This window comes from Phoca vitulina, unplaced genomic scaffold (assembly GCF_004348235.1).
Source record: "Phoca vitulina isolate PV1807 unplaced genomic scaffold, GSC_HSeal_1.0 scaffold13, whole genome shotgun sequence".
Taxonomy (NCBI): domain Eukaryota; kingdom Metazoa; phylum Chordata; class Mammalia; order Carnivora; family Phocidae; genus Phoca; species Phoca vitulina.
This window is the reverse complement of record NW_022589716.1, coordinates 13395001-13422658: the sequence shown is the minus strand read 5'-3', so window position 1 is coordinate 13422658 and position 27658 is coordinate 13395001. Positions and strand designations below refer to the sequence as shown.

The following is a 27658-nucleotide window of genomic DNA, read 5'->3' as shown; positions in this document are numbered from 1 at the left end:
GCCCCAAAGACTGATTCCCACTGAGCCCATCCCCCACCACAGGGGCGCAGGGCAACTCCGCCCAAACAGGGTTGCCTGAGTAACAGCGTGGCAGGCCCCTCCCGCAGAAGACAGGCTGGGAAAACAAGAGGCCAGCAACCCTAAGGTCCCAAGAAAACAGGTGCATCTTGCTTGGGTTCTGGTCAATAATTTGGACTCTATACATTCCCTCAAACACCCATCAACAGAATGACTAGGAGGAGGAACCCCCAAAATAGAAAAGACTCAGAGATTATGACTTATGCTGCAGATTTACAAATGGATGCAGATATAACCAAGATGTCGGAGATGGAATTCAGGCTAGCAATTGTGAAGACAATGGCTAGAATGGAGAAATCAATTAATGGCAACATAGAGTCTCTAAGGGCAGAAATAAAAGGTGAATTGGCAGAACTTAAAAATGCTATCAGTGAGGGCGCCTGGGTGGCTCAGATGGTTAAGCGTCTGCCTTCGGCTCAGGTTATGATCCCAGGGTCCTGGTATCGAGTCCTGCATCGGGCTCTCTGCTCCTTGGGAGCCTGCTTCTCCCTCTGCCTCTCTCTCTCTCTGTCTCTCATGAATAAATAAATAAAATCTTAAAAAAAAAATGCTATCAATGAGATCCAATCCAATCTAGATAATCTAACAGCTAGGGTAACTGAGGCAGAAGAGAGAATAAGCGACCTGGAAGACAATATAATAGATAAAAAGGGAAAAGAGGAGGCCAGGGAAAAACAACTCAGAATCCATGAAAATACAATCAGAGAAATAAGTGACACCATGAAGCATTCCAATGTCAGAATAATTGGAATCCCAGAGGGAGTGGAGAGAGAGAGAGGACCAGAAGATGTATTTGAGCAAATGGTAGCTGAGAACTTCCCTAATCTGGGGAATGAAACAAACATTCGAGTCCTAGAGGCAGAGAGGACCCCTCCTAAGATCAAGGAAAACAGGCCAACACCCCGGCATGTAATAGTAAAACTTGCAAATCTTAGAACCAAGGAAACCATCTTAAGGGCAGTTAGGGGGCAGAGATTCCTTATGTACAGAGGGAGGAACATCAGAATAACATCAGACCTATCCACAGAGACCTGGCAAGCCAGAAAGACCTGGCAAGACATATTCAGGGTACTAAATGAGAAGAACATGCAGCCAAGAATACTTTATCCGGCAAGGCTTTCATTTAGAATGGATGGAGAGAAGCAGAGATTCCAAGACCGGCAGAAACTGAAAGAATATGTGACCACTAAGCTGGCCCTGCAAGGAATATTAAGGGGGGTTCTATAAAAGGAGAAAGACCCCAAGAGTGATCTACAACAGAAATTTACAGGGACAATCTATAAAAACAACGTCTTCACAGGCAACATGATGACAATTAATTCATATCTTTCAATAATCACTCTCAACGTGAATGGCCTAAACGCTCCCATAAAACGGCACAGAGTTGCAGATTGGATAAAAAGACAGAACCCATCCATATGCTGTCTACAAGAGACTCATTTTGAACCTAAAGATACATCCAGACTGAAAGTGAAGGGATGAAGATCCATCTTCCATGCCAGCGGACCTCAAAAGAAAGCTGAGGTAGCAATTCTTATATCAGACAAATTAGATTTTAAACTGAAGTCTGTAATAAGAGACACAGGGGGACACTATATCATTCTTAAAGGGTCTATCCAACAAGAAGATCTAACAATTGTAAATATCTATGCCCCCAACATGGGAGCAGCCAACTACATAAGCCAACTGTTAACCAAAATAAAGAGTCCTATTGATAACGATACGTTAATTGTAGGAGACCTTAATACTCCACTCTCAGCAATGGACAGATCATCTAAGCAGAAAATCAACAAGGAAACAAGAGCTTTGAATGATACATTGGACCAGATGGACCTCATAGATATTTACAGAACATTCCACCCTAAAACAACAAAATACTCATTCTTCTCGAGTGCACATGGAACTTTCTCCAGAATAGACCATATACTGGGTCACAAATCAGGTCTCAACTGATACCAAAAGATTGAGATTATTCCCTGCATATTCTCAGATCACAGTGCTCTAAAACTGGACCTCAATCACAAGAAAAAATTTGGCAGAAATTCAAACACTTGGAAGCTAAAGACCACTCTGCTCAAGAATGTTTGGGTCAACCAGGAAATCAAAGAAGAACTTAAACAATTCATGGAAATTAAGGAGAACGAAAACACATCGGTCCAAAACCTATGGGATACCGCAAAGGCGGTCCTAAGGGGGAAATACATAGCCATCCAAGCCTCATTCAAAAAAATAGAAAAATCCCGAATTCACCAACTAACTCTACACCTTAAAGAACTAGAGAAAAAGTAACAAACGATGCCGAAGCCACGCATTAGAAGAGAAATAATTAAAATTAGAGCAGAAATCAATGAATTAGAAACCAGAAACACAGTAGATCAGATCAACGAAACTAGAAGTTCGTTCTTTGAAAGAATTAATAAGATTGATAAACCACTGGCCAGACTTATCCAAAAGAAAAGAGAAAGGACCCAAATTAATAAAATTATGAATGAAAGGGGAGAGATCACGACTAACAAAGGAAATAGAAACAATTATTAGAAATTATTATCAACAACTATATGCCAATAAACTGAGCAATCTGGATGAAATGGAGGCCTCTCTGGAAACCTATAAGCTGCCAAGACTGAAACAGGAAGAAATTGACAACCTGAATAGGCCAATAACCAGTAACGAGATTGAAGCAGTGATCAAAAACCTCCCCCCAAAAAAGAGCCCAGGGCCTGATGGATTCCATGGGGAATTCTACCAAGCATTCAAAGAAGAAATAATACCTATCCTCCTGAAGCTGTTTCAAAAAATAGAAACAGAAGGAAAACTTCCAAACTCATTCTATGAGGCCAGCATTACCTTAATCCCCAAACCAGGCAAAGACCCCATCAAAAAGGAGAATTTCAGACCGATATCCCTGATGAATATGGATTCCAAAATCCTCAACAAAATCCTAGCTAATAGGATCCAACAATACATTAAAAGGATCATCCACCACGACCAAGTGGGATTTGTCCCCGGGATGCAAGGGTGGTTCAACATTCACAAATCAATCAATGTGATAGAACACATTAATAAGAGGAGGGAGAAGAACCATATGGTCCTCTCAATTGTTGCAGAAAAAGCATTTGACAAAATACAACATCCTTTCCTGATTAAAACTCTTCAGAGTATAGGGATAGAGGGAACATTCCTCATGTTCATAAAATCCATCTTTGAAAAACCCACAGCGAATATCATCCTCAATGGGGAAAAGCTGAGAGCCTTTCCCTTAAGATCAGGAACATGTCAAGGATGCCCACTCTCGCCACCATTGTTCAACATAGTACTAGAAGTCCTAGCAACAGCAATCAGACAACAAAAAGAGATAAAAGGTATTCAAATTGGCAAAGAAGAAGTCAAACTCTCTCTTTTTGCAGACGACATGATACTTTATGTGGAAAACCCAAAAGACTCCACGCCCAAATTACTAAAACTCATCCAGCAATTCAGTAATGTGGCAGGATACAAAATCAATGCACAGAAATCCGTTGCTTTCTTATACACTAACAATGCAACTGTAGAAAGAGAAATTAGAGAAACGATTCCATTCACAATAGCACCAAAAACCATAAGATACCTGGGAATAAACCTAACCAAAGAGGTAAAGGATCTATACTCTAGGAACTACAAAACACTCATGAAAGAAATTGAAGAAGACAGAAAAAGATGGAAAAATATTCCATGCTCATGGATCGGAAGAATAAACATTGTTAAAATGTCTATGCTACCCAGAGCAATCTATACCTTCAATGCCATCCCGATCAAAATTCCAATGACATTTTTCAAAGTGCTGGAACAAACTATCCTAAAATTTGTATGGAATCAGAAAAGACCCTGAATCGCCAAGGGAATGTTGAAAAAGAAAAACAAAGCTGGGGGCATCACGTTGCCTGATTTCAAGCTATATTACAAAGCTGTGATCACCAAGACAGCATGGTACTGGCACAAAAACAGACATATAGACCAATGGAACAGAATAGAGAACCCAGGTATGGACCCTCAACTCTATGGTCAAATAATCTTCGACAAAGCAGGAAAAAACATGCAATGGAAAAAAGACAGTCTCTTCAATAAATGGTGCTGGGAAAATTGGACAGCCACATGCAGAAGAATGAAACTCGACCATTCTCTAACACCATTTACAAAGATAAACTCAAAGTGGTTGAAAGACCTCAATGTGAGACAGGAATCCATCAAAATCCTAGAGGAGAACATAGGCAGTAACCTCTTTGACATGGGCCACAGCAACTTCTTTCAAGATACATCTCCAAAAGCTAGTGAAACAAAAGCAAAAATGAACTTTTGGGACTTGATCAAGATAAAAAGCTTCTGCACAGCAAAGGAAACAGTCAACAAAACAAAGAGGCAACCCACAGAATGGGAGAAGATATTTGCAAATGACACTACAGATAAAGGGCTGGTATCCAAGATCTATAAAGAACTCAAACTCAACACCCAAAAACCAAATAATCAAGTCAAAAAGTGGGCAGAAGATATGAAAAGACACTTCTCTGAAGAAGACATACAAATGGCTAAGAGACACATGAAAAAATGTTCATCATCATTAGCCATCAGGGAAATCCAAATCAAAACCACATTGAGATACCACCTTACCCCAGTGAGAATGGCAAAAATGGACAGGGAGAGAAACAACAAATGTTGGAGAGGTTGTGGAGAAAGGGGAACCCTCTTCCACTGTTGGTGGGAATGCAAGTTGGTACAGCCACTTTGGAAAACAGTGTGGAGATTCCTCAAAAATTCAAAAATAGAGCTACCGTATGACCCAGCAATTGCACTACTGGGTATTTACCCCAAAGACACAGATGTAGTGAAAAGAAGGGCCTTATGCACCCCAATGTTCATAGAAGCCATGTCCGCAATAGCCAAACTGTGGAAAGAGCCGAGATGCCCTTCAACAGATGAATGGATAAAGAAGATGTGGTCCATATGTACAATGGAATATTACTCAGCCATCAGAAAGGATGAATACCCAACTTTTACATCAACATGGATGGGACTGGAGGAGATTATGCTAAGTGAAATAAGTCAAGCAGAGAAAGTCAATTACCATATGGTTTCAGTTATTTGTGGAACATAAGGAATAGCATGGAGGACATTAGGAGAAGGAAGGGAAAAAGGGGAGGGGGAATTGGAGGGAGAGATGAACCATGAGAGACTATGGACTCTGACAAACAAACAGGGTTTTAGAGCGGAGGGGGGAGGGGGTATTGGTTAGCCCAGTGATCGGTATTAAGGAGGGCACGTACTGCATGGAGCTCTGGGTGTTATACGAAAACAATGTTTCGTGGATCACTACATCAAAAACCAATGGTGTATTGTATGGTGACTAACATGACATAATAAAGTAAAAAAAAACAAACAAACCTGTACACAAATGCTCATACACCATTATTAATAATAGCCAAAAAGCTAAAAAGAAATCCAAATGTCCATTATTCTAGATGAATAAACAGAATATGGTATGCACACACAGTGGAATGTTATTTAGCCATGAAAAGAAATGAAGTACTGGTACATGCTGTAACCTGGGTGAACCTTGAAAACATTATGCTAAATGATTCCATTTATATTAAATGTCTAATATAGGTATGTCTGTAGAAATAGCAAGTGGATTAGCGGTTTTTAGGAGATGGAGGAGAGGAGAAGGAGTGAGTGGTAATGGGTACAGGGCTTTTGGGTGGTGAAAATACTGTGGAATTAGATAGTGGTGTTAGTTGCACAAACCACTGAATAGCACACTTTAAAAGGATAAGTTTTATGGCACATGTACTAATATCAGTAAAGCTGTTATTCAAAAATAAAGATATTTCAAAAGGAAGGATAAATAACTTTGATTACTTAAAAACTAAAAATATAAACAGAACTATAAAATAACTAATCAGGAGATGTATTTCTAAGGTTTATAGTAGTTGGAGACTTAATATTCTTAATATATAAAGAAGATATATTTATCAATGTGGAATAAAATCTTGGGGAAAAAATGTACCAAAATGTTGACACTAATTCTGAATGAGTAGATTATAAAGTATTTTTTCCTCTTTCCAAATTTTTATGTTTTCAATAATGTGCATTCATTACACAGGAATGATCAGGAATTATTAGGAAAGACAACAGTAAGTTCATTAAGAAAAGCTTAAAGCTGCACAATTTCTTCTAGCCTGATTTTCTTTTGCTGAACAGAGAAGCCTCCAAAGAGGAGAAGGTTAGATTATTTATGGAAATTGATAATTTAGCTCAGGGGCTTAGTGCTTCTCTGATTCCAACTTTCCCATCTGTGAAATGGGACCATGATACCAGTCTGCATAGGGTTGTGGAGAATATTAAAATGAATTAAGTCATGGGAAAATCCTGGTATATAATAAGGGCCCAAAGAATTCTTTGCTCCCCTATCCACTCCCTTTCAGTCTGGAATTGAGTTTTACCTATGAAAAAGAGGTAATACCTTTGAGCAAGGGTAGAGAAGGAATTTAACAAGTTTACTTCAGGCAGAGTCTCAGCTCAGAATACACACAGAGCTGGCATGTGGAAAGACTTTAAAAGCATCTTTCAATGGAGAAACCAGTCAAGAAAAAAGCAGCAATTCCCAGTAGGCCTGTGGCATAATAAATGACCTAGGGACCTGGCTTTCTGGCTGTTGGGCCTTTGGCAAGTCACTTGTCTTTTCTGGCTTTCACTGTTCTCACTTGGCTAATGAAGAGATTGAACCAAGAGTCCTGCTTTAAAAATTGTACCAAGTTTTGAGGCTTGGTGACTGGCAATTTGGAGTCTCAAAGGGCCTGCCTGGGGAGTCTGAATTGACATGACATTCTTTCAAAGTTTAAACCTTTGCTTTGTTTGCTCCATTTTGGCCAGCCCTGCCCAAGCCAGCAGCCCCTGCATTCTCCCTTGTTGGTGCTCAGGTTCCCAGCCTATTGTTTATTTAGGGATTGCAATTTCCTTATTGGCGTGCGCCTCCGCCAGCAGGGTTGAGAAGTCAACCACAGGCCTCATGTGAACTTCCCCTTTCAAGTTTCAGTAATGACAGTGTACCGGCTGTCACATGCCTCATCCCTAAGGCACGGTCCAGTTTCCACATCCATCAGGCCGTGCTGGTGACTTGGGGTGGCCTGAATTCCTCCGCTGCCTGTTGCTTTTTCCATGAGACAAACTGGTTGAACATAGAAGGATTTGTGGTATGTTTTGGAGATCCTAAGAATGAGGCCCCAAACCAGGGCTGTTGAAGGCATTGTGGGGATGGTTTAAAAGGAATGGGAAGAGCAAGTTCAGGTTGCTAGAGGCCGGTGAAGAGAGCTTCCTCACCCAATCTTTTCCTAAAGAGCATTGGAAGGGAATAGAGGTGTGAGATGTCCATCTTTTCATTACTCCTCGAAATGCAATCACTGTTTTGCAAAGTAGTATTTCTCTGGATCTCTGGGAATTCAAACTGTCTTTGTATTTATATGTATGTGAAAGATGACTTTGATCCAGCCTTAGGGAGGGCGGGGCTTCACACAGCACACACTGATGGGCTACTTTCTCATCTGGAAGCACTTTCTGAAATTTCTTCCTCCCTGTCCTCTCTCCCCAGCCTCTTCACTATTTTCTTTTGACCTTGCTCTGTGATCTTTAAAGGCTAATCGTACTGTGTGGAAGAAAGGATCAAAATAGTCGAGCTTCTAGGTGGCACAGCTTCTCTGAAGCCAGTTCTCCTGAGGTTTTCCTGGAGACAGCAAGGTCCCACTGTGTGGCTTCCTCTCTTCTATATGTGGAGGGAACCATTCCAGTGTATTAAAGGTGTTAAAAAGTGACTGAAGAGACAATGTAGGTGATACAAATAAACTTTAGCGCTTCATGAAGCAGTCTCCATTTGGAGAACTGGAAAATGGGGTGGGAGGAAGGAAGCTTTTATAGGATAAAGAGTAAAGAATAAGGAAGAAAAAAAAAATAGAAAATATCTGATGGGCTGGGACCACGTAGTCAAACTTGTTTAAGGTGAGAAGGAACAAGGAAATTAGAACTCAGAGTTGGCTTGGCATGTGGGAATTGGCTGACTGGATACACTGCATTTCTGGTCAAGTGGAGCATTTACAGGGACATGAAAGTTATCTAAGTATTGGTTTGCTGACAAGGAACCCCAAGCAGAAGTTGAGCCATCTTGGGCCTAGAAAGTTATTTCAACAAAGGGAAGATCTTTGGCAAGTTATTTACCTTCTATAGGTCTCCTGGCCTATAAAATGAGTAAAATAAGTACTTAATTCACAGGGTTATAGGGAAGATTAAATGAGATTTTCTACCACAGTGTTTGCATTAGTAATCAATACACATTAGCTGTTGTTATTAAGTGCATTTTTAATGCTGGAATGGAGAAACATTGCTTCTGTCCTATAGTATTCTTTTCTATATATTCAGATTATGCAAATATATTTATATCTTCAACATAAATGAGGAAGAAAACATAGGTCTAAAAAAGAAATCTTTTTTTTTTTTTAAGATTTTATTTATTTATTTGACAGAGAGAGACAGCGAGAGAGGGAACACAAGCAGGGGGAATGGGAGAGGGAGAAGCAGGCTCCCTGCTGAGCAGGGAGCCCGATGTGGGGCTCGATCCCAGGACACTGGGATCATGTCCTGAGCCTAAGGCAGACGCTTAGTGACTGAGCCACCCAGGTGCCCCCCCAAAAAAGAAATCTTTTGATGTGGCTTTGTTCCCCCCTGAGGAGTTTACAAATGAATACAGACTTTTGTGTCACCTCTACCCTGAAAGGGAATGTCCTTGGGTGACATCAAGTCATTGGTACTTTTTATTCACTCCCTAGATGAATCTGGTGCACCTAGTCCACAGACTGGCACTGGGGAGCCTCTGCATTAGTGTGTTTCACAGGCACATGGAAATGATTTTGGATTAACCAGTGTTCCCTTCCATGCATTGGGAATGTAGAAAGCTATCAGTATTAATTGAAGCAACTTTCTATGAAGGGCTGATAGTCAGCTGAGAAGCATAGGTGCAACTACATTGCTTGTTAAAATATTGAAATACTTCTGTGGTTATCTCAAATCCCCAGGCTACGCTCCCCCACTCCAGCAACTAAAGAGTTAACCCCTGGCTTTTCAGAGATTTCCCAGACCTGGTTCTATTGCTCTAGGTGGTGTCTGTTTTGGTTGGTTCTTGTCCTATGCTGTCCTAGTTGTTGAGTGACTCAGCCATCACCCTGATTCTATGGGATTTAAAGTCTGCTCAAACCTTTTCTGACTTTCTTTCTTGAAACTTCACTCTCTAATTTTCTGTGACTTTTTCATGATTTCCATCAATTTTATAGCTCTTCCTTTTGGTGATTCCTGTGCTGTTTTTCTCTATACTCTTCTTAACTGTGTCTGAGAATTCCTTTACCACTAGGCTGATGATCTATCATCTCTACTGTCTCAACTCCCATTTTGGCTTCCATTTTTATTATTAACTTCCCAAAGGCCATCTTGTTGCCTTCTTTTTACCAGCTTATAAATGATTCCCAGTCATAGCCAAATGCAAACTCCTAGCTTGATTCTGAAGAGTGCTTATCATCCAGCCCCTTCTTCTTTTCTGACTCCTCTGCAACAAAAAGTGATCTATACTTTTTAATTAGTCCTGTCTTCTTACTCCTCTTCATACATAATTCATACTTGTTATCTTATTCTTTCAACTTATATTAATTAAATATTATGTGCTGGACACCATGCTGAGTACTCTTGACTTTGCATGTGTTATTATTTCTGGCCAGAAAGAATTTCATCTTCCCTATGATAATCTTGTTCTTATCCATCTCTAGACCCTATATTAGGCTCCTTTGCTTTCTGGAGATTTGTTGACTCTTCTATGGTGGTCTTACTCATTTCTGACCTTTCTTTGTAGATTTGTAGACTATTGTATCTAATTGTATTTTGGTGTTACCTTTCATGCTATCACTTTTGTGGTATACTCTTCTGGTTGCAAGTGGCTGAAACCCTGCTATTGTATTTTGGTATTCTAGGGGAGTGGATGGTTCAGATATAGCTGTACCTAGCTGTTCAAATGATGTTATAAGGGTCCAATCATTCAGGCATATTGTTTTTTTTTTTTTTTTAAAGATTTTATTTATTTATTTGACAGAGAGAGACACAGTGAGAGAGGGAACACAAGCAGGGGGAGTGGGAGAGGGAGAAGCAGGCTTCCCGTGGAGCAAGGAGCCGGATGTGGGGCTTGATCCCGGGACCCTGAGATCATGATCTTAGCTGAAGGCAGACGCTTAACGACTGAGCCACCCAGGCGCCCCTCAAGCACATTCTTTTTTTTTTTTTTTTTAAAGATTTTATTTATTTATTTGAGAGAGAGAGAATGAGAGAGAGCACATGAGAGGGGGGAGGGTCAGAGGGAGAAGCAGACTCCCTGCTGAGCAGGGAGCCCGATGCGGGACTCGATCCAGGGACTCCAGGATCATGACCTGAGCCGAAGGCAGTCGCTTAACCAACTGAGCCACCCAGGCGCCCTCAAGCACATTCTTAATCGTGGTATCAAAGAAGGCCATAACCAGCCATAGGCCCATATTTTCCTTATCATTCATAATCTCAGAAAAGGAGAAACATAGGCTCAGAAAAAGAGAGGCCTCTGAATTTATGTGAGTCCCCTAAAAGAACTCTGATTGGCCTCGATGGCATAATGAGATCACCACAGATCAATCCACATCCAGAGAATCCATGGTACTTGCCACTGAGCAGGGCCACACATGAAAACCCCACTAAAACAACAAGGAATTGGGGCGATGTAGTTCCCAAAAAGAAAAGAAGCTGAGCAGACAGATAAAAAAGTAATTGATAAATGCTACAGCTAGAAATGGGAAGAAGGTAATCTTTGTAGAGCACCTACTGTGTGTTGGCTATTATTCTGGAAGGTGTACATTTTCTCACTCATGTAATTCTCATAACAACCTTAGGTTATAGGATTAGCGACCTTAGGAACATGTTCACAAAGTTAGACGGTGTAGACTAAAAGTGGAAGCTACTGTCTTCTACATGTGCGCCTCACAGAACTGGGGAATGGGTGGGGACTTACTATACTGTTGTTGGCTGATGATAATAATGATGGCAACCCTTTACTCTCGTGCAGGCGGCTCCATGTAGGTACTTTTCATGTATTATAGATCACTTGTAATTTTCATGACATGCTCTTGAACGTGGTCTTATTTCAGACAGACTCACCATCTTGCCCAAAGACATAAAAGCCTGAACCACATTTTACTTCCAGATTTGTGACTCTCGAAGGGTCAGGAGGATTGTTTTAGCGTCAGCTCTCTTTTTTTTCTTCCGACTTGAGTCTATTAACAACAACAGCAACAGCAACAACAACAACAACAAATTCAAATATGGAGACCAAAACCTCAGTGGTTGCATAGTGTCCAGAAAGAAACACATCTTCTGCCCATGGGTCATTAGCAGTGTGCACAGAGACAGGATGACAGGAAGCATGCATTTCTGAGGCATGGGCTTCATGAAGAGTGAGTCAGAAGTAGGCGAATGAAGCCATGGAAAGAAACATTGAAGCACCCTAATTGCATTGAATTTGACCTGATTCTGTGCTCGTACATTTTGCTGTAAAGAATTAGGTACTGTATGAACAAAAAACCAATATTACCACCAAAAAACAGCATGTCCCCTGTCATTTTCTCATCTAGGTCACCATCTCTTTACAGTTTGATAAGACCCAAGAAGTTGAGTTACTGATTTTTTTGTTTTTAGTTTTTCCTTCTAACATGCTTTAGGCCCAAGCCGACTTCTTTCTAGAGGGCTTGACTTGGGCTTACAAAACTGCGGTTAATCCCACACAGTAAACCCTTCCAAAGTCAAGGGCGTTCCTCAGATACCCTAAGACCAAGGGAAGCTCAGTTATGTTTGCAACTACAACTAGATGAGTTTTAAAAGTTAAGCCTTTAGGAGCCTCTGTGGCATCCAGTAATAATAGTCTAGAATTTTATTCTAAATAAAGTATAATATAATTAGGTTGGGATGTTTCCTGAACATTAGATCACGTCTTCTTCCTTAAACCAAATTGGCCCTAAGTTTGTTGATCAATGTCTGTAGACCGATATGTGATCACGGTGAGTTCCATGCTCTGTAAAGACTGCTTGTATTTTCTTCTTGGCCTGATATTAAAATGAAACCAGTAATTCTTACTGTATTTGAAAAAAAAAAACCACATTGTGACACTCAGCAATAATTGCTTTTTTGATGTTCCACCTACTCATCATTTCAGTGTTCACAGTTCCTAGAGAGGAATTGAAATCTTTTTTTTTGCTGTTTAAGGGGAACATAATGTTCAACAAATACAAAAAGGGTAATAAAGGCATCTGGACTGGCAAAGATGTTCCAGAAAGTTTACTCCCAGGGTTGGTGTACACTTAGGCTGAGATGGATAGCTCTTGAGAGTAGGTTAATATTTTTCTAAATGTACTTGGCTTGTAAAACTGTCTTGGTTTCTTCTGCACTGCTCAATCTTGTGCCTCCTGTATGCTGGACACCTGTAGTCATTTAAAACACCCACATCACCTGAGAACCTTGTGAAAATGCAGATTCAGATTCAGTAGGTCTGGGTTGGGGCCTGAGATGCTGCATTTCTAAAACTCTCTCAGCTGATGTCAATGCTGCTGTTCTATGGACCACGCTTGGAGTAACAGTGATCTAGATTGTACTCCGTGTTAGAGAGAGAAGGGTGCCCATGAATCTTGTTGAGATCTACCTAGTATCTCACATACCTGGGCGATGTGACTGGTACCCAATAGATGCTCAGTACATATTTGTTGAATGAATGAGAAAACTCCTTGTGTCTAAGTTTACTATCAACTGTAGCAGACATGTCCTGGAAAAACTCAGAAATTAGTAAAGAAAAGAAAAAAAGATAAAGCAGAGATAAACTTATTTCAGTCTTCCCATCTGATTTTCATTTTCATTGCTGAGTCCAGCACCTGTGCTAATACTTACGGCTAGTTTAAGAATCAGCAGGTGGGCCTATTGGGTTGATGGCTGCTAGGGATTCAATTTCAGTGGTTTATTTATTAATTGCCCGTCAAGTACCTATTTTACGTCTTTTGAATGATAAATGTAAAATAGTCTTGGTTATGAATCTTTAAGTAGGAGTTATGATCTGCAATTGATGTATAAAATTTTTACAAGTATTGGGGTGCCTGGGTGGCTCAGTCGTTAAGCATCTGCCTTCGGCTCAGGTCATGGTCCCAGGGTCCTGGGATCGAGCCCCACATCGGGCTTCCTGCTCAGCGGGAAGCCTGCTTCTCCCTCTCCCACTCCCCCTGCTTGTGTTCCCTCTCTCGCTGTGTCTCTCTCTGTCAAATAAATAAATAAAATCTTTAAAAAAAAAAAAAAAGAAAATTTTTACAAGTATTATTTTATGAATGTGTGGAAAGAAATGATTTGAAAGATGTTCAATTCAGATTTTTTTTCTAACCAATAAGGAATGAGCAAACACATTTCAGCTGTTTTTTTTCCTCCTGAAACTTTATGTCCCACATTCTTACAGTCCTTAATGAAAATACTGTATAAAAGCAAAACAATTTCATGGTTGTCCTGTCTCAAGACTATTTGAAAAATGTTACTTGAGACATGGAGTGGTAGGTTCTGAGAGCATGGGAGTCTATGTTCTTTCCCTGCTCTGAGCTCAAAGCAGGCTCTCAGTAAACCACTTTTGAGTTACAGAAGCCAACAAGGTGATCTGGATATTTAAGCACCTAATTACTTTAAATGGAGGGTAATGATGGTAAGTTTTCCCTTGAAAAATCCAAATCACTGTTTTGATTTTTCACTTTAGTATATAACCCTGAGCTAAATGTGGCCGTTAAATTCCCCTCCCCCCCTTTTTTTAAGAATTGACTTCTAGAGGAATAATACTGGGAAAAATCAAATTAAATAGAATACTTTGCTACAGAACTTCCCCAGAGCCATTAATGCTAATGTGCGTAGGGAATCCCCAGTAAGCATTTCTCAAACTTATTTGACCCTCCGATGCCCTTTTCACAGAGCTTTTGTGTTCTGTGGATTTTGGGAAAAGCTGTTCTATGTTGTATTTCACTCTCTCCATCTCCCAAGGAAGGCCCACAATGATTGCTTTGAGAGTTTGCTTATTTGTGAAACATAATCAAAATGAATACTTGAAAATCACTACATAAATTATTTTAAAGTATCAGTGGTAAGTAACATGTGGAGATGTTCAGATGAAGAAAACTCTGGTGATTGGGAGTAAATATTGCTCTCCCTTCTGAAACTTCACTTTTTAGGATGTTACAGCATTATGTCTTCACTCTAGATCAGTGCTTAGAGTTCTTGAGATGTGCAGTTAGCCTCAGTTTTGAAGGGCAGCATCCATATACCACATTGAGCCATATTAGGAACTGTGAGGTGGTTGCCTTCCATAGTTCTCCTTAAATATAGAAGTTTATAGTAATTTATCTTAGTTTTAGAGATTTGAAAAAAAAGAAAAAGATGAAATTTCTTCTCCCTGAATTCCTCAAACTGAGGTAGTAGAGTAGCTGTGACCATGGCAGTCATTTTATTTACCTTTATATTTCATACTTGGATTTCTTCACGTCTTTCTCTGCCTCAGCATTTTGAGTATACCATCTGATATATCTATGTATTTTGTATCTGTTCTCTTCTCTAGGTCTTAATGATACTCTCCTATCTCCTTTTCTCTATGCTCAAGATTTCAGGTCTGAGTTCTGTTGTCTTTAAACATGACTTCTTGAAGTACGGAAACATAAATAAGGACAGGAAAAAATAGATCATTATTAAAGTGACTTCCACAACAGCCCCCACCCTTTCTTTTTTTTAGTATTTTGGGATACCTGTGGCTAAAGGGAAAAAAAGCTGGTGAGGAAAAAGAAAAGTTGGCTAATTTAAGGAAATTAGTAAAAGTTAAAAATATTAGTTTTAAAATGTGTTTCACTATTTGGTGAAATTTTAACTCAGATGCATATAGGTCAAGATAATTTTTTTGTTACAAAACTTTCTATCTTAACCTTGTTCTGATCTTTCTTTAGCAGTATGTAATTTTTTAAAGTGTGGTAAAATGGCGATTGTGGTCATTGCTAACTAAAGCCTCAGGATTTGACTGAGGGGAAAGCTGAGGGTACACTCTACCCCCCCACCCCCCGCCTATGTGATTGAGACCTGAAATTCTAAGTGTATCAAAAATTAAGGTGTAAAACAGGAGGACCACAAAGCATGTTGCACACACACATGTCTTTATACATGCATATGTGTGCATACATACATATATACGAAAATGCTTCCTTTAAACTTGGGTCTGAAATCCCAGAAGATTTTGTATTAGAATAGCACAGATGTAGGCTTTTCCTTTTACACTTAACTTACAGTTAAACTTTTGTAAAGATTGTACTTAGATCTTTGTAAATGCTGAAAGATTGTATCTCAAAAAGAGGAAATCTCTGTCATATTGATTAGAGTTTTATTTTTATTTTATTTTATTTTTTTAAGATTCTATTTATTTATTTGAGAGAGAGAGAGGGAGAGTACAGAGGGAGAGTGACAGGGAGAAGCAGACTCCCTGCTGAGCAGAGAGCCCGATGTGGGGCTCTATCCCAGGACCCTGAGATCATGACCTGAGCTGAAGGCAGACGTTTAATCAATTGAGCCACCCAGGCGCCCCTTGATTAGAGTTTTAATTGATAACTATCTTTTTTTACGTTTTAAAGTAATAATATAATCTTAAGGCTTTCATGGGAATAAATAAAAGTGTTAATAGTGGGTATATCTGGGTGATGGGGTAATGTACAGTCATAATTATCTACATAGCTTTTCAAGTTTTCTATAGTGAGCATGTCTTCTTTTTCTTTTTTTTTTTAGATTTTATTTATTTATTTGACACACACAGAGAGAGAGAGAGCACACAAGCAGGGGAAGCTGCAGGCAGAGTGAGAGGGAGAAGCAGGATCCCTGCAGAGCAGGGATCAAGAGTGGGATCAAGACCCCAGGGTCGTGGGATCATGACCTGAGCCAAAGGCAGCCGCTTAACCGACTAAGCCACCCAGGCATCCTATAGTGAGCATGTCTTAATTTTATAGTCAGAAAAAAATGTTGATTTAAAATGACTGCCATTTATTTAAGAAGGCTCTTATGAATGTTTAGAAGTTCTTTTTCTGCATCCTTTTTTATTATTGCTGCTTTTTTGGTCTACAGAGTTCTCATAGCTCAGAACTCAAAAGAGTCACTAAAGATGCCTTCCTACATTCGTCAGCTCAGGCTGCTATAACAAAATACCACTTCTGGGTGGCTTAAAGAACAGAAATGTATTTTCTCACAGTTCTGGAGGCTGGAAGTCCCAGATCAGGGCGAGAGCGGGGTTGGGTTCTGGTGAGAGCTCTCTTCCGGGCTCGCAGATGGCCACCTTCTTGCTGTGTCCTCATATGGCAGGGAGCAAGAGAGAATAAAGAAGCTCTCTAGTGTTTCTTCTTATGAGGGCTTCATCCTTATGACCCCATGTAACCCTGATCACCTCCTAAAGGCCTCATCTCCAAATGCCATTGCATTTCCTTCACATTAGGGGTTAGAGCTTCAACATAGGAAATTTGGAGGCGTGTAGACATTTAGTCCGTGGTACTCCTTTCACTCAAACTGGCAGTATACAGGATTTCTAGAAATTGCATCTAGAATAGAAAAAGACTAGCTGGCTGTACATAAAACATGAGTGATGGTTATCTCTTGATGGTAGGATTAGAGGTGATTTTCTCCATTTTCTAGGAATTTAAGGTGCCATTATTTTTATAACTGGAAAGAATAACAATAAATGTTATTTTTAAAGGAAAATGAAATGCTAGAGAATATAACATTCCATAATAATCTTGCAGATTTCAGAATCTTTTTATTTCTTCTTCTTGGGGTTTTTCTGAGAATTAATAAAAATGTCTTCAACACTTGGAGCTCTTGGATGTTCACACGTAGTGGCACTCAATAAGAAGTTGTTTCTCCTCATTTTCCTCCATTTAATGAAGATGACAATGTTAAGTGATAATAGCAATGATTATTATATTGCCCCATGAGACATGCCATCGACAATAGAATATAGGAAATTAAAATGGAAAATAGCCACAAAATCAGGACAGATGTTTGCAAAGTTTTTCCTATGAGTTAGTTCTAAATAGAATAGGCCATCCATTTTCTTTACTTTTGGAACTCTTTTGTCTTCTAGATTCCTGAAAATGAATTGGTAAAAAAAAAAAAAGAGTTAATGGTTTGTTTTTCATTAACATTCAATTACAAATGTGATATCAGCTCTGGATCTGTACCATAAAAGGGCAGGTACATGGTGTCAGGGAGGAAACTTACAGTCAAGCTTTCAATGTATTTTATTCCAAAGACTGGTTGGAGTTTAACAGCTCAGGTTGGGGAAAGGTTTTTTCCTCTATAAGAGCTCTCTGTCTTCTTTTCTTTTTAATGCATCATTTCTTATTATGCTCTATCTTGTGTGTAGAGTCTGTCATTTCCTTAAAAAAATTCTCTGGGGTTGTTTTTTTTTTCTCAATCTCACATTTGAGTGTAATATTTCTAGTTTTTTCAACTCTGAAAGTCAATAGATTAGAAATGCCCTGCAAAGTAGAAATGTTTTTTGTCACGCAGGGAGCTGCTTGCCAAATAAATCATGACGTTGTGATATATTATTTCCAGTTGCTATAAATTTTCAATATTTAATATATCAGTCATACTAAGTCAGGATTCAGTTATTTAATTTCATTGATGTCTGTATTCTAGATGAGAATCCTTTTCCTCATTAGTAGATTTTAATTTCCTTGTCTCTCAGAGTCAAATTCCAAGCTTGCCTTATAAAACCAGGCACATAGTATACACATGAACAAACTGTTTTTGTGTTTACAAGTAGACTAGAAATTGTACGCTGGTAAATTATATCTGAAATTACGAATTTGCCCACTTAAATGGTGTTTTTTAACACTTTAGGTCACTTTTGTCACTGTTGCTTTGGTAATTTGATTACCAGGTATAGACAAACCTATCTAGGCAACTCTCCATATTGTATTGTCACATGATCTTTATTGAGAGCTTAAAAAGTAATCTCACAAATGATCCTCAAAAGTGAAAAGCATAAGTTGTTCTGAACTCAGGGTTATGCCTGTATCATAGTTAATGTCTTACTACCCAAATTACTTTCTGGAATTCTGTTTTGATGATACTGAAAAAACAATTTTCTTTTTTTTTTTTTTTTTACCATTTTTTTTTAACAACAGGACACAAAAATCGCTTCATTGGAGCGAAACATAAGGGATCTGGAGGATGAGATCCAGATGTTAAAAGCCAATGGTGTGCTGAACACTGAGGACCGCGAGGAAGAGATCAAACAAATAGAGGTTTACAAAAGTCACTCCAAGTTCATGAAAACCAAGGTATGATCCAAAGTTATAAACTTTTATACTCTTAGTGTGACTGGAAAGTTACGGTTTACATACATACTTTCCCCAAATACCCACATAACCTGTTTTATGTGATATCATGAAATATATGAACAATGAAGAAGAACACAAAAGATTTTTTTCATTCAGAATCCTAGATTCCAAAAAGAGATCAGGGAACATCTTTGGTCAAATTTCTACTTATTAAGGTGTTCAAGATTTTCTAATGAGTAAGTTTGGTGTCTTGGGAATTAACATTTACTTGTAATACTGTCTTCCAAATTTCCCGAGTTTTCATAAGATTGCTATTTTGTGACATTTCTATCATTGCCAAATTTTGGCCCATCCCTAAGAAGATGACTGTCTCCAAAGGTGTTGATCTTGGAAGCCAATTTAACTGATTTCAACGGTATGAAGACATTTTGGTTTTAGCATAGTGTTTAAGGTAGAACTGACTTTGCATTCCAATACTACTGTTTGCTTAAATTGTTCAGCTTCTTTAAGCCTCGGTTTTTTCATCCATGAAATAGGCATGGGAGAAAGGAAAGTACCTTCTTCATTGGGTTGCTTTGACAATTCCAAGAAATTATGCATTTAAAGCACTTAGCCCCTGGCTGATCTCTAGAAAGCATTCAATAAATGTCAGGCATTGTTATTGATAGTGTTATTATTTTTATATTATTATTATTTTTAAAGAATTTATTTATTTGAGAGAGGACAGAGAGAGCATGAGTGGGGGGAGTAGCACAGGGAGAGGGAGAAGCAGACACCCTGCTGAGCAAGGAGACTGACAAGGGGCTCGATCCCAGGGCTCTAAGATCACGACCTGAGCCAAAGGCAGATGCTTAATGGACTGAGCCACCCAGTAGTGTTATTATTATTATTGGTATCTGTTTATAAAATATAATTTTGCAATATTTGTAAATATTTGTAAATATTTATAAAATATAATTATGCAATATTTATAAAATATAATTATAGTAACCTGTTCCATTAATTTATATTGGTATTGCCAGTTTTAAAGAATTTGGTTTGTTACTTTTCAAAATTAAACTTTGGGCTACAAATGAACTGAACGCCTAAATATCTATTATTTTTATACATGCTTAATTATTAAATTTATGAATAGCCCCAAGTAGGTCTTTTGAGACTTTGAGATGCTTTTATTTATCCCTGGATTTAAACTGTTTTGCTTCTGAAATAATAACCACACCAATTAAAATTTTTTTTCTTTTTTCTACCATGTACTCTTAAACACCCCTGGTCTTATTCTAAGTTTTACTTTTGTTTATTGCCTTATAAAATGCAGCAGAGTTAAGAGTAATGCAAACTTCTATGAAGAACCAGTGGAAGTGGAGACAAAAAATGTTTAAATGATGGTATGATTTTTATCATTGTGAAATATTTGCATAGTCATTGCAGAGAATTTGCAAATTATAGAGAGGAAATAATATGTAGCATCTACTTCACCATGTATGTGTGTTGCATGTATGTGCATTTCTCTACAGAAAAAACAAAAATTTTGCTTACTTCTGCCAACTTTACATTTGTAAGTTGATGTTGAGATTATGACAAAAAGTTTAGATGAAGGAGTGGAGGGAGATCTGAGGAGAATGTCTAGTGGATTTGAATGTAACCCTTTCCTTTCAAGGAGTTCCACAAAACGCAGAATGGGCTTCCCTGTTCAGCCCTCTCTTCCAGTTTCTTTTTTGCAGTCCTTTCCTCTCGGAGAGTTGAGCTAGGGTATAGCAAGCCCAGTGTAGGGTGGCCTGTTGACTAAACAATGACCATTCTCTCTGGGATTGAAGCTATGAAGATAAGCGTGAACTCATAACATCTGGGCAAAATTATTGTTTTGGCTTAAATTTTTCCTCCCCATCCTATCATTCAACAGTGGGAGATAGTTCAAGGCACTTTTACAACTAAAAATGCCATGAAATTTGTTTAGGTAAATAAAACATGTATATGGTCTTCAGCAAGCAGGCCTTTATTATCCATAGGTATCTGAGAGACCATTGGTCCTTGAGTTGGTTTTAACTTTTAATATCTGGTTACTTTTAAGGGTTCCATAAGTGGTCAGGTCAGAAGGATGTTTGAGGAGAGAAATGGAGTAAGGCAGAAAGAGTGTAGGCTGACACATAAAGTGGACTCTGGCAGATCTCTAGCCTGCCTTTGCTAGTTGCATGATCTTGAGGAGTAACTTATGTCACTCAACCACTTTGCTCTTCTATAAAATGGGGCAACACCACAAACCTTAGAGGGAGACTCACAGGCTTAAATGAAATAATGTAATTAAAATGCTTGGCTCAAAAAAGTAGCTAATAATTATCCCCATTATTATTGAAGAAGTATAACCAAATAATAATATTAATAATAATAAATAATGTCATATTTCACTTGACTAATGGGGAAAATGGATTTCTAAGAATATAAATAAAAATAAGATTTTATAATATGCAGAAATCCCTTATAGATTGATAAAAGATCGTTAAAAAGTATTAGTAAGAGTTAGTTTTTTGTATTTTCTCCATTGAAAGAATGTTCTTATTGGATTAACTCTTTTTTTTTTTTTTAAAGATTTTATTTATTTATTTGACAGAGAGAGACACAGCGAGAGAGGGAACACAAGCAGGGGGAGAGAAAGAGGGAGAAGCAGGCTTCCTGCGGAGCAGGGAGCCCGATGCGGGGCCTGATCCCAGGCTGGGATCATGACCTGAGCCGAAGGCAGACGCTTAAGGACTGAGCCACCCAGGCGCCCCTTATTGGATTAACTCTTAACATTCATTGTTTATACTTCATATCATTACTTCAATTGCTTATTTTTCTTATTTCTACTTTGAGAGGGGAGCGTGGGTATGGTCGAGCAGGTCTATTAAGACATAAGCTATTGCTAAGCATTTAGTCGTGAGTGCTTGTGTTTTGTGCTTTGTGGAATCCCAGAGGCTATGTGAACTGATTGCAGTTGGGTGAATCACTTGTCATGGAATTTATTAAATTTTAGAGGCATGGATTGATATTCTCTAAAATTGGATTATTAGCATAACTCATGGTCTATTGTGGCCTATTTGGATAACTTTTTTTTTTTTTTAAGATTTTATTTATTTGACACAGAGAGAGAGAACAAGCAGGGGGAGTGGCAGGCAGAGGGAGAAGCAGGTTCCCTGGTAAGCAAGGAGCAAGGATGCGGGACTTGATCTCAGGACCCTGGGATCAGGACCTGAGCCAAAGGCAGACACTTAATGGACTGAACCTCCCAGGTGCCCCTGGATAACTTTTCTACAAGATTTATATGAATATGTTGCTTGTCAACATCATCACAGACACCTGAAGGGTTAATTTTTGCAATAGTTGATTATACACATTGACAGAACAATTGTTTGGTGTCATTATTACAGTCTCTTGAACTCTTTCATTTACACAGAGCTGTGTGGATAAAGCTTTCGGTGGTGGATTTTTGAGCCTGTGGTTCCCATAGACTTACTAAACCTTGTTTTTAGCACATGACACTGACCTAGCTACCGAGGGGCTCTAAAAGTAGTGCATATTCAAAATGTTTCTCACTTCAAAGCCAATACTGACCACTTAGTTGGGAAAGTAAGAAATGTCCTAGAAAAATTACCCTGATTATTTGATGAGATGGGAGTTCACTTCTGGCTGGAGTAATGCAAGTAGTTTAAGTTTAGTCAGTGTTTTTTGTCTAAATAACCAAATTGGCAAAATAGCAATGATAGGTCTGGTGAAGAATGCAAACTCAAATCAGTGACTGAGCAAACCTAGAAGGATAAGTAAAAATACCATCCCACCCCAACTCCACACAGAGGAGGAAGTGGGAAGAACTCCAGTCTAGGTGAAATGGCAGGTTTTCCAAAAAAGGAAAGAAAGAGGCTCTGAAGCTTACCTGGGGGAAATGGAAACATAATTGTGAAACTCAAGGGTTTAGTGAGGCAGTGATAGAAATGGAAATCAGAAAGTGACTTTGGATCCCAACTAGCAAAGAATGCAGGCGTAGTTGACTTTAGAAACTGTTGTTTTAACAGTTTATAAAGACGCAGAGTCCTGGTAGAACATTTCAGAAATTCTTCTGAGATGCTGCATAAGGAGGGGAGTGGAACTCTGGGAACCAGATCTGAAATTGCATCTAATTTTGTTACTTCTTCTTGCTGCTTGTAATGAATATGTAGAAAGCTTTTAAAAGTGCCCAGAGAACTTTTTTACCTGGTGTTTTAGAGAGGCACCTTCAGAGTGATAACTGTTTGCAAAGGCAGGAGGCTTGGAGGTGCTCTTCGATCTGAGTACTTCTTAATAGAGATCTAAAATGAGTTCTATCATGATTCTTTGGAAGTTTACTACCTTTAAATAAAAAAAAAAAAAAGATAAAAAAATTCAACCTGGTCATGAAAAAAAAGCTCCTAAAATTGGATAAACACATATTTACATTCTCTTTTTTTTTTAAAGAATTTTTTATTTATTCATTTGAGACAGAGAGATACAGAGAGAGAGAGAGAGAGTAGGAGCAGTGGGGAAAGGTGGAGGGAGAGGGAGAAGCAGACTCCCCACTGAGCAGGGAGCCTGATGCGGGGCTCGATCCCAGGACCTGGAGATCATGACCTGAGCCGAAGGCAGACGCTTAACGACTGAGCCACCCAGGCGCCCCACATATTTACATTCTCATTTGACTTTTTTTTTTTGGAAATTTTAGTCGAAAATTGTTTTTATCACCCATTGGTGATAAAATTGACTCAGCATTTGATTGCTCTTCATTAATAGGGCATGACCTCAAATCAGTGTCAATCTCAATATGTAATTATTTGCTCCAAGTAGGTAATAAAGGCAGCTAATAATAATTCTTGTATACAAACTCATTTTTAGATATAAAAGTATGTTGAAATAGGTAATTTTAAATGTTTCAATGAAAATTTGATATAGAAACAATGTTGTGGAATGTAAAGGGAATGATGCTTGCATTAATTATTAAAATGGATAAAGCATGTAGGTTGAAGGGAAAGGAAGTATTTTAAATAGCCATGTGAAATGGCATGCGCCTCCATTTTGATGCTGAACAGATGACTAGGACTGGTAGGGCCTCTTGAAAGCTTTGTGATTAAATTAAGTAGAAGTGAAGACCCAAATTGCTTTTATAAATATGATGTCATAGAAAAACCATGATGTAACATGTTTGCAAAGGTGGAAGTGAATTGCAAAAATGTAAAAGTACAGTTTAGAGTCTCAACTTGTGCAAAGGCACAGATACCAGACATAGTTGGCCAGGATGGAAATCCCTGCATCTTGAAGCCCTTTGGCACATACACGTTCTCCCTGAGAACTGAGACTCAAACCTGAAAACTTAGAGGACTCAGACTGTGCGGACACAATCTATGAGGCCATGAGTTACCTTCAGAAGCACCGTTAAGCCTTTAAGAATGGAATGTGCCACGTAAATAATTGTTTTTCTGTAGGGAAAGAATGATGGCATCCCCTGTTCTATATGAGGCTTTGTTCCTAGTGTAACACATTTTTCATCTACTAATCTCAGTACTTCTGTATTAGTCACTCCCTCTGTTTTAGGAGTTTGCCAAAGACGCCACTCTGCTGTCTTAGATCTCCTCTTTTATTCTGAATTTGTAACACATTTTCTTATTAACCTCTGAAGGATTACAAACCTCATAACCCAACCTGCATGATAATAAGCATATCACTTTCTAGACATGAGGGCCATATCTGCAGTGAAAAAGAAGCTGTTTTCCTTGGCAAGGGAGTGTTTTCAGGGTGTTGGTTGTGTCACAGACGTAAGTGGTGGAAGAACTTTCAGACGAGATGAAGTGTTCTTGATGTCCACATGGACTTCATATAAAGCGTGTGATGTAATTCCGATTGGCTTTTCTTCTTGCCATCATCGAGACAGACCTTCCCCAGCCTCAGTTCTCATGTATGTTCAATTGCATCACTTTCCATTTTTATTGAGTTTATGGCTATAAAAGAAGCAAAAGGCATATTTTTATGGAATATGATTTTCTACCCTGTAACTGTATTCCCCTTAGAAAAGCCCTCTTCTGTTATTGTCTGCATAAAATATTTATTTAAAATTTACCTCATGGCAGTGATAGTCTGAAAGCTATTTAAAGCAACTGTCTAATATTTATAGACTGAAATAGTTTTATCATTATCAATCTATTTTTATTGAATAAAGTAGGTGTATGTAGAACTTGTCATGTTCTTCCTTCCTCTTAAATACCATTCTGTTGATCAAGTTAATTTCATTCAAATTCCCCTCTCAATACCCCATTCCCACGCTAGATTTCTACTCTGATACTTGTAGAACTTAGCTCAAATCATTTTTTTATACTATAAACATCATCTTTGCTTAGGCATGTAAAGTCCAAAGTTTTTTTTAGCTTTATTTTAAGATGAATCAGTTTCATATGTGGAATCAGCTGTATACTGTGCTGGCAGCTACAACTGCATGTGATTTAGAACCATACCCCGTGTGAAGAATGCTGATCTTGCTGATCACAATAGATTTTATTTCTTTTATAATTTTAGTTAATCCTAATCCAGATTTTCCCTCTTTTTATTTATACTCTGTTTTTGTGAGAGAGAGAGGGAGAGAGAGGGAGAAAGGGAAAGAGAGAACTTACTTTTATTATAGGTAAAAATGATCATAGACTCATGATTCATTAAATTATAAAGAAATGTGTTTCATGGATTTCATATACCTGATCAGTGCCACCATCTGTTCACACATACCCAGAGCATGTTGATAATCAATCACAACTCTTTTTCAGTGCATCTTTAAGCATACTCAGAATCCTTCTCAAGACTGCCAGTCACTACCAAATCTTTAAATTTGGCAAGCAAGATGAAACCTATTTCTCTCCTGCTCTAGTCTGACTTCATCCTGCAAATGGGATTCCATCTCAACCTTTCTAGTGAATTACACAACCTGAACAATTCTGTAAAAGGGGGTCCTGTTTCTTTGTAAGCATCCTACTCTGTTCATTCTCAGCAGTTATTGTCAGTAGCTTGGTTCTTGTTTATGCTAGATTTAGTGTTGAAAAGAACAAAAAATGCTGGATAAAATATATTTTCAAAACATATATTTTAAAATGTGCTTAGGAACTGTCAAGTTAGAAAAAATCTCAAGGGCCAAAACTAAGCCAAAGCAGGGGGCTGGAGTGCTAATAGAGTGCTGGTTCTATCTTCTTGTTGCCATTTTCTAGACAGGTGAACTTGAGCATTAGTTTCTACGGTCATGGGGACATTGAAGGAAAGAGATAGAAGCCTGAGTCTGTTTAAGATGAAGAGTCAAACAGGAATTCCACTACCACTACCACATTAAGCTGAGATCCCAGAGAGCCACACTCTTAGTACAAGGGTAAACTAAAAACCTCCCCATTGTACTTTCCTCTCCCCTAGACTAGGGGAATCCAGGAAAAATTATCTATTTTAAAACTTTGAGCCAAGTGAAAGGTAAGAAAACCTAGCTTTGAGAATCCGTAAGCGCAGGTGGCTCTTGCACAGATGTGCAGTGTAAGGTGATCTAAAAACTTCAAGTAGAGAGTGGAGTTTAAAGGGGTCCTTGGGTGATAGTGCCCCAGGTACTGGCAGAGACAAATGCTCTGAAGGGCCACATATTCAACTTAGACCTCAAAGTTTTTCTCCAGATAAAGTTCCAAAAAACATGAGCACACAGAAAAAAATTTTTTTAAATCACAAAATTTGAAAGAAATCAAGCTACCATAATTGATAGCTGGTAGAAAGAACAAACAGCACTGAGGCAAGGACTTCAGAAGTGGGAATTTCAAGACAAACACTATGAAATAAGTATGTTTAATATGTTTAAATAAATAAAACAGGGGATTGAAAATATGAATAAAGGTCAAGAAACTATAAAAATGCCAAGCACATTTAAAGAGAACCAAAAAGATCTCACTGATAGGAGGAATTCTTAATCTCAGGAAAGAAATTGAGGGTTGCTGGAGTGGGGGGTGGGGTGGGAGGGATGGGGTGGCTGGGTGATGGACACTGGGGAGGGTATGTGCTATGGTGAGCGCGGTGAATTGTGTAATACTGATGAATCACAGACCTGTACCTCTGAAACAAATAATACATTATATGATAAAAAAAAAAAGAAGATAGTAGGAAGGGAAAAATGAAGAGGGGGAAATCGAAGGGGGGAGATGAACCATGAGAGACTATGGACTCTGAGAAACAAACTGAGGGTTCTAGAGGGGAGGGGGGTGGGGGGATGGGTTATCCTGGTGATGGGTATTAAAGAGGGCACGTACTGCATGGAGCACTGGGTGTTATACACAAACAATGAATCGTGGAACACTAAACTAATCAAAAACTAATGTTGTAATGTATGGTGATTAACATAACATAATAAAATAAAATTAAAAAAAATAAAGACAACCAAAAAAATGTCTAGAAATGGGAAAATATAAAAATGGAAATTTAAGTTTAATGACTAGGTTTAACTGCAGGGTGATCATAGCAGAAAAGACATATAATGAACTAGAAAACAGAATAGAATAAAGTAAATAAAAGATAAAAAGATGAAATGCATGAAAGATAAATTAAGATACATAGAAGACAGAATAAGAAGGTGTGACATATGTCTAATCAGAGTTCCAGAGGGAAAGAGAGATGGGGAGTGGGGACAGAGTCACTACACTGAAGCCATAGTTGAAGAGCGGAAAGCTGAGAATTTTCCAAATCTGCTGCAGGTACCAGTCCATAAACTCAGGAAGCTCAGAGTACCCCAAAGAGGATAAATAAAAAGAAATCTGTACGTTTACATGGGAGTAAAGCCATCAAATCTCAGAGGCAAAGCAAAAGTTTTAAAAGGCAGTTAGAACATCTGTCTGAAGAAGATATAGGAATGGATAATGAGTATATGAAAAGATGCTTAATATCATTAGTCATTAGAGAAATCAAAACCACAATGAGATATTACTTCATACCCACTGGAATGGCAATAATTAAAAAGACATACTAACAAGTGTTGGTGAGAGTATGAAGAAATTAGAACCCTCATATATTGCTAGTGGGAATATAAAATGGTACAGTCATTTTGGACAACCTGTCATATGGCCTAGCAATTCCACACCTATATA

General features: G+C 38.5%; 1 protein-coding gene across 1 annotated transcript in view; it reads left to right on the top strand.

Annotated features, from left to right (window-relative positions):
* Positions 1 to 27658, top strand: part of ERC2 (ELKS/RAB6-interacting/CAST family member 2) — a 959419-nt gene that overhangs the window by 304790 nt on the left and 626971 nt on the right. Inside the window, exon 6 of the mRNA XM_032412144.1 lies at positions 18381 to 18536. Coding sequence (XP_032268035.1) covers positions 18381 to 18536 — 156 coding nt within the window. The remainder of the gene's footprint in view (positions 1 to 18380; positions 18537 to 27658) is intronic.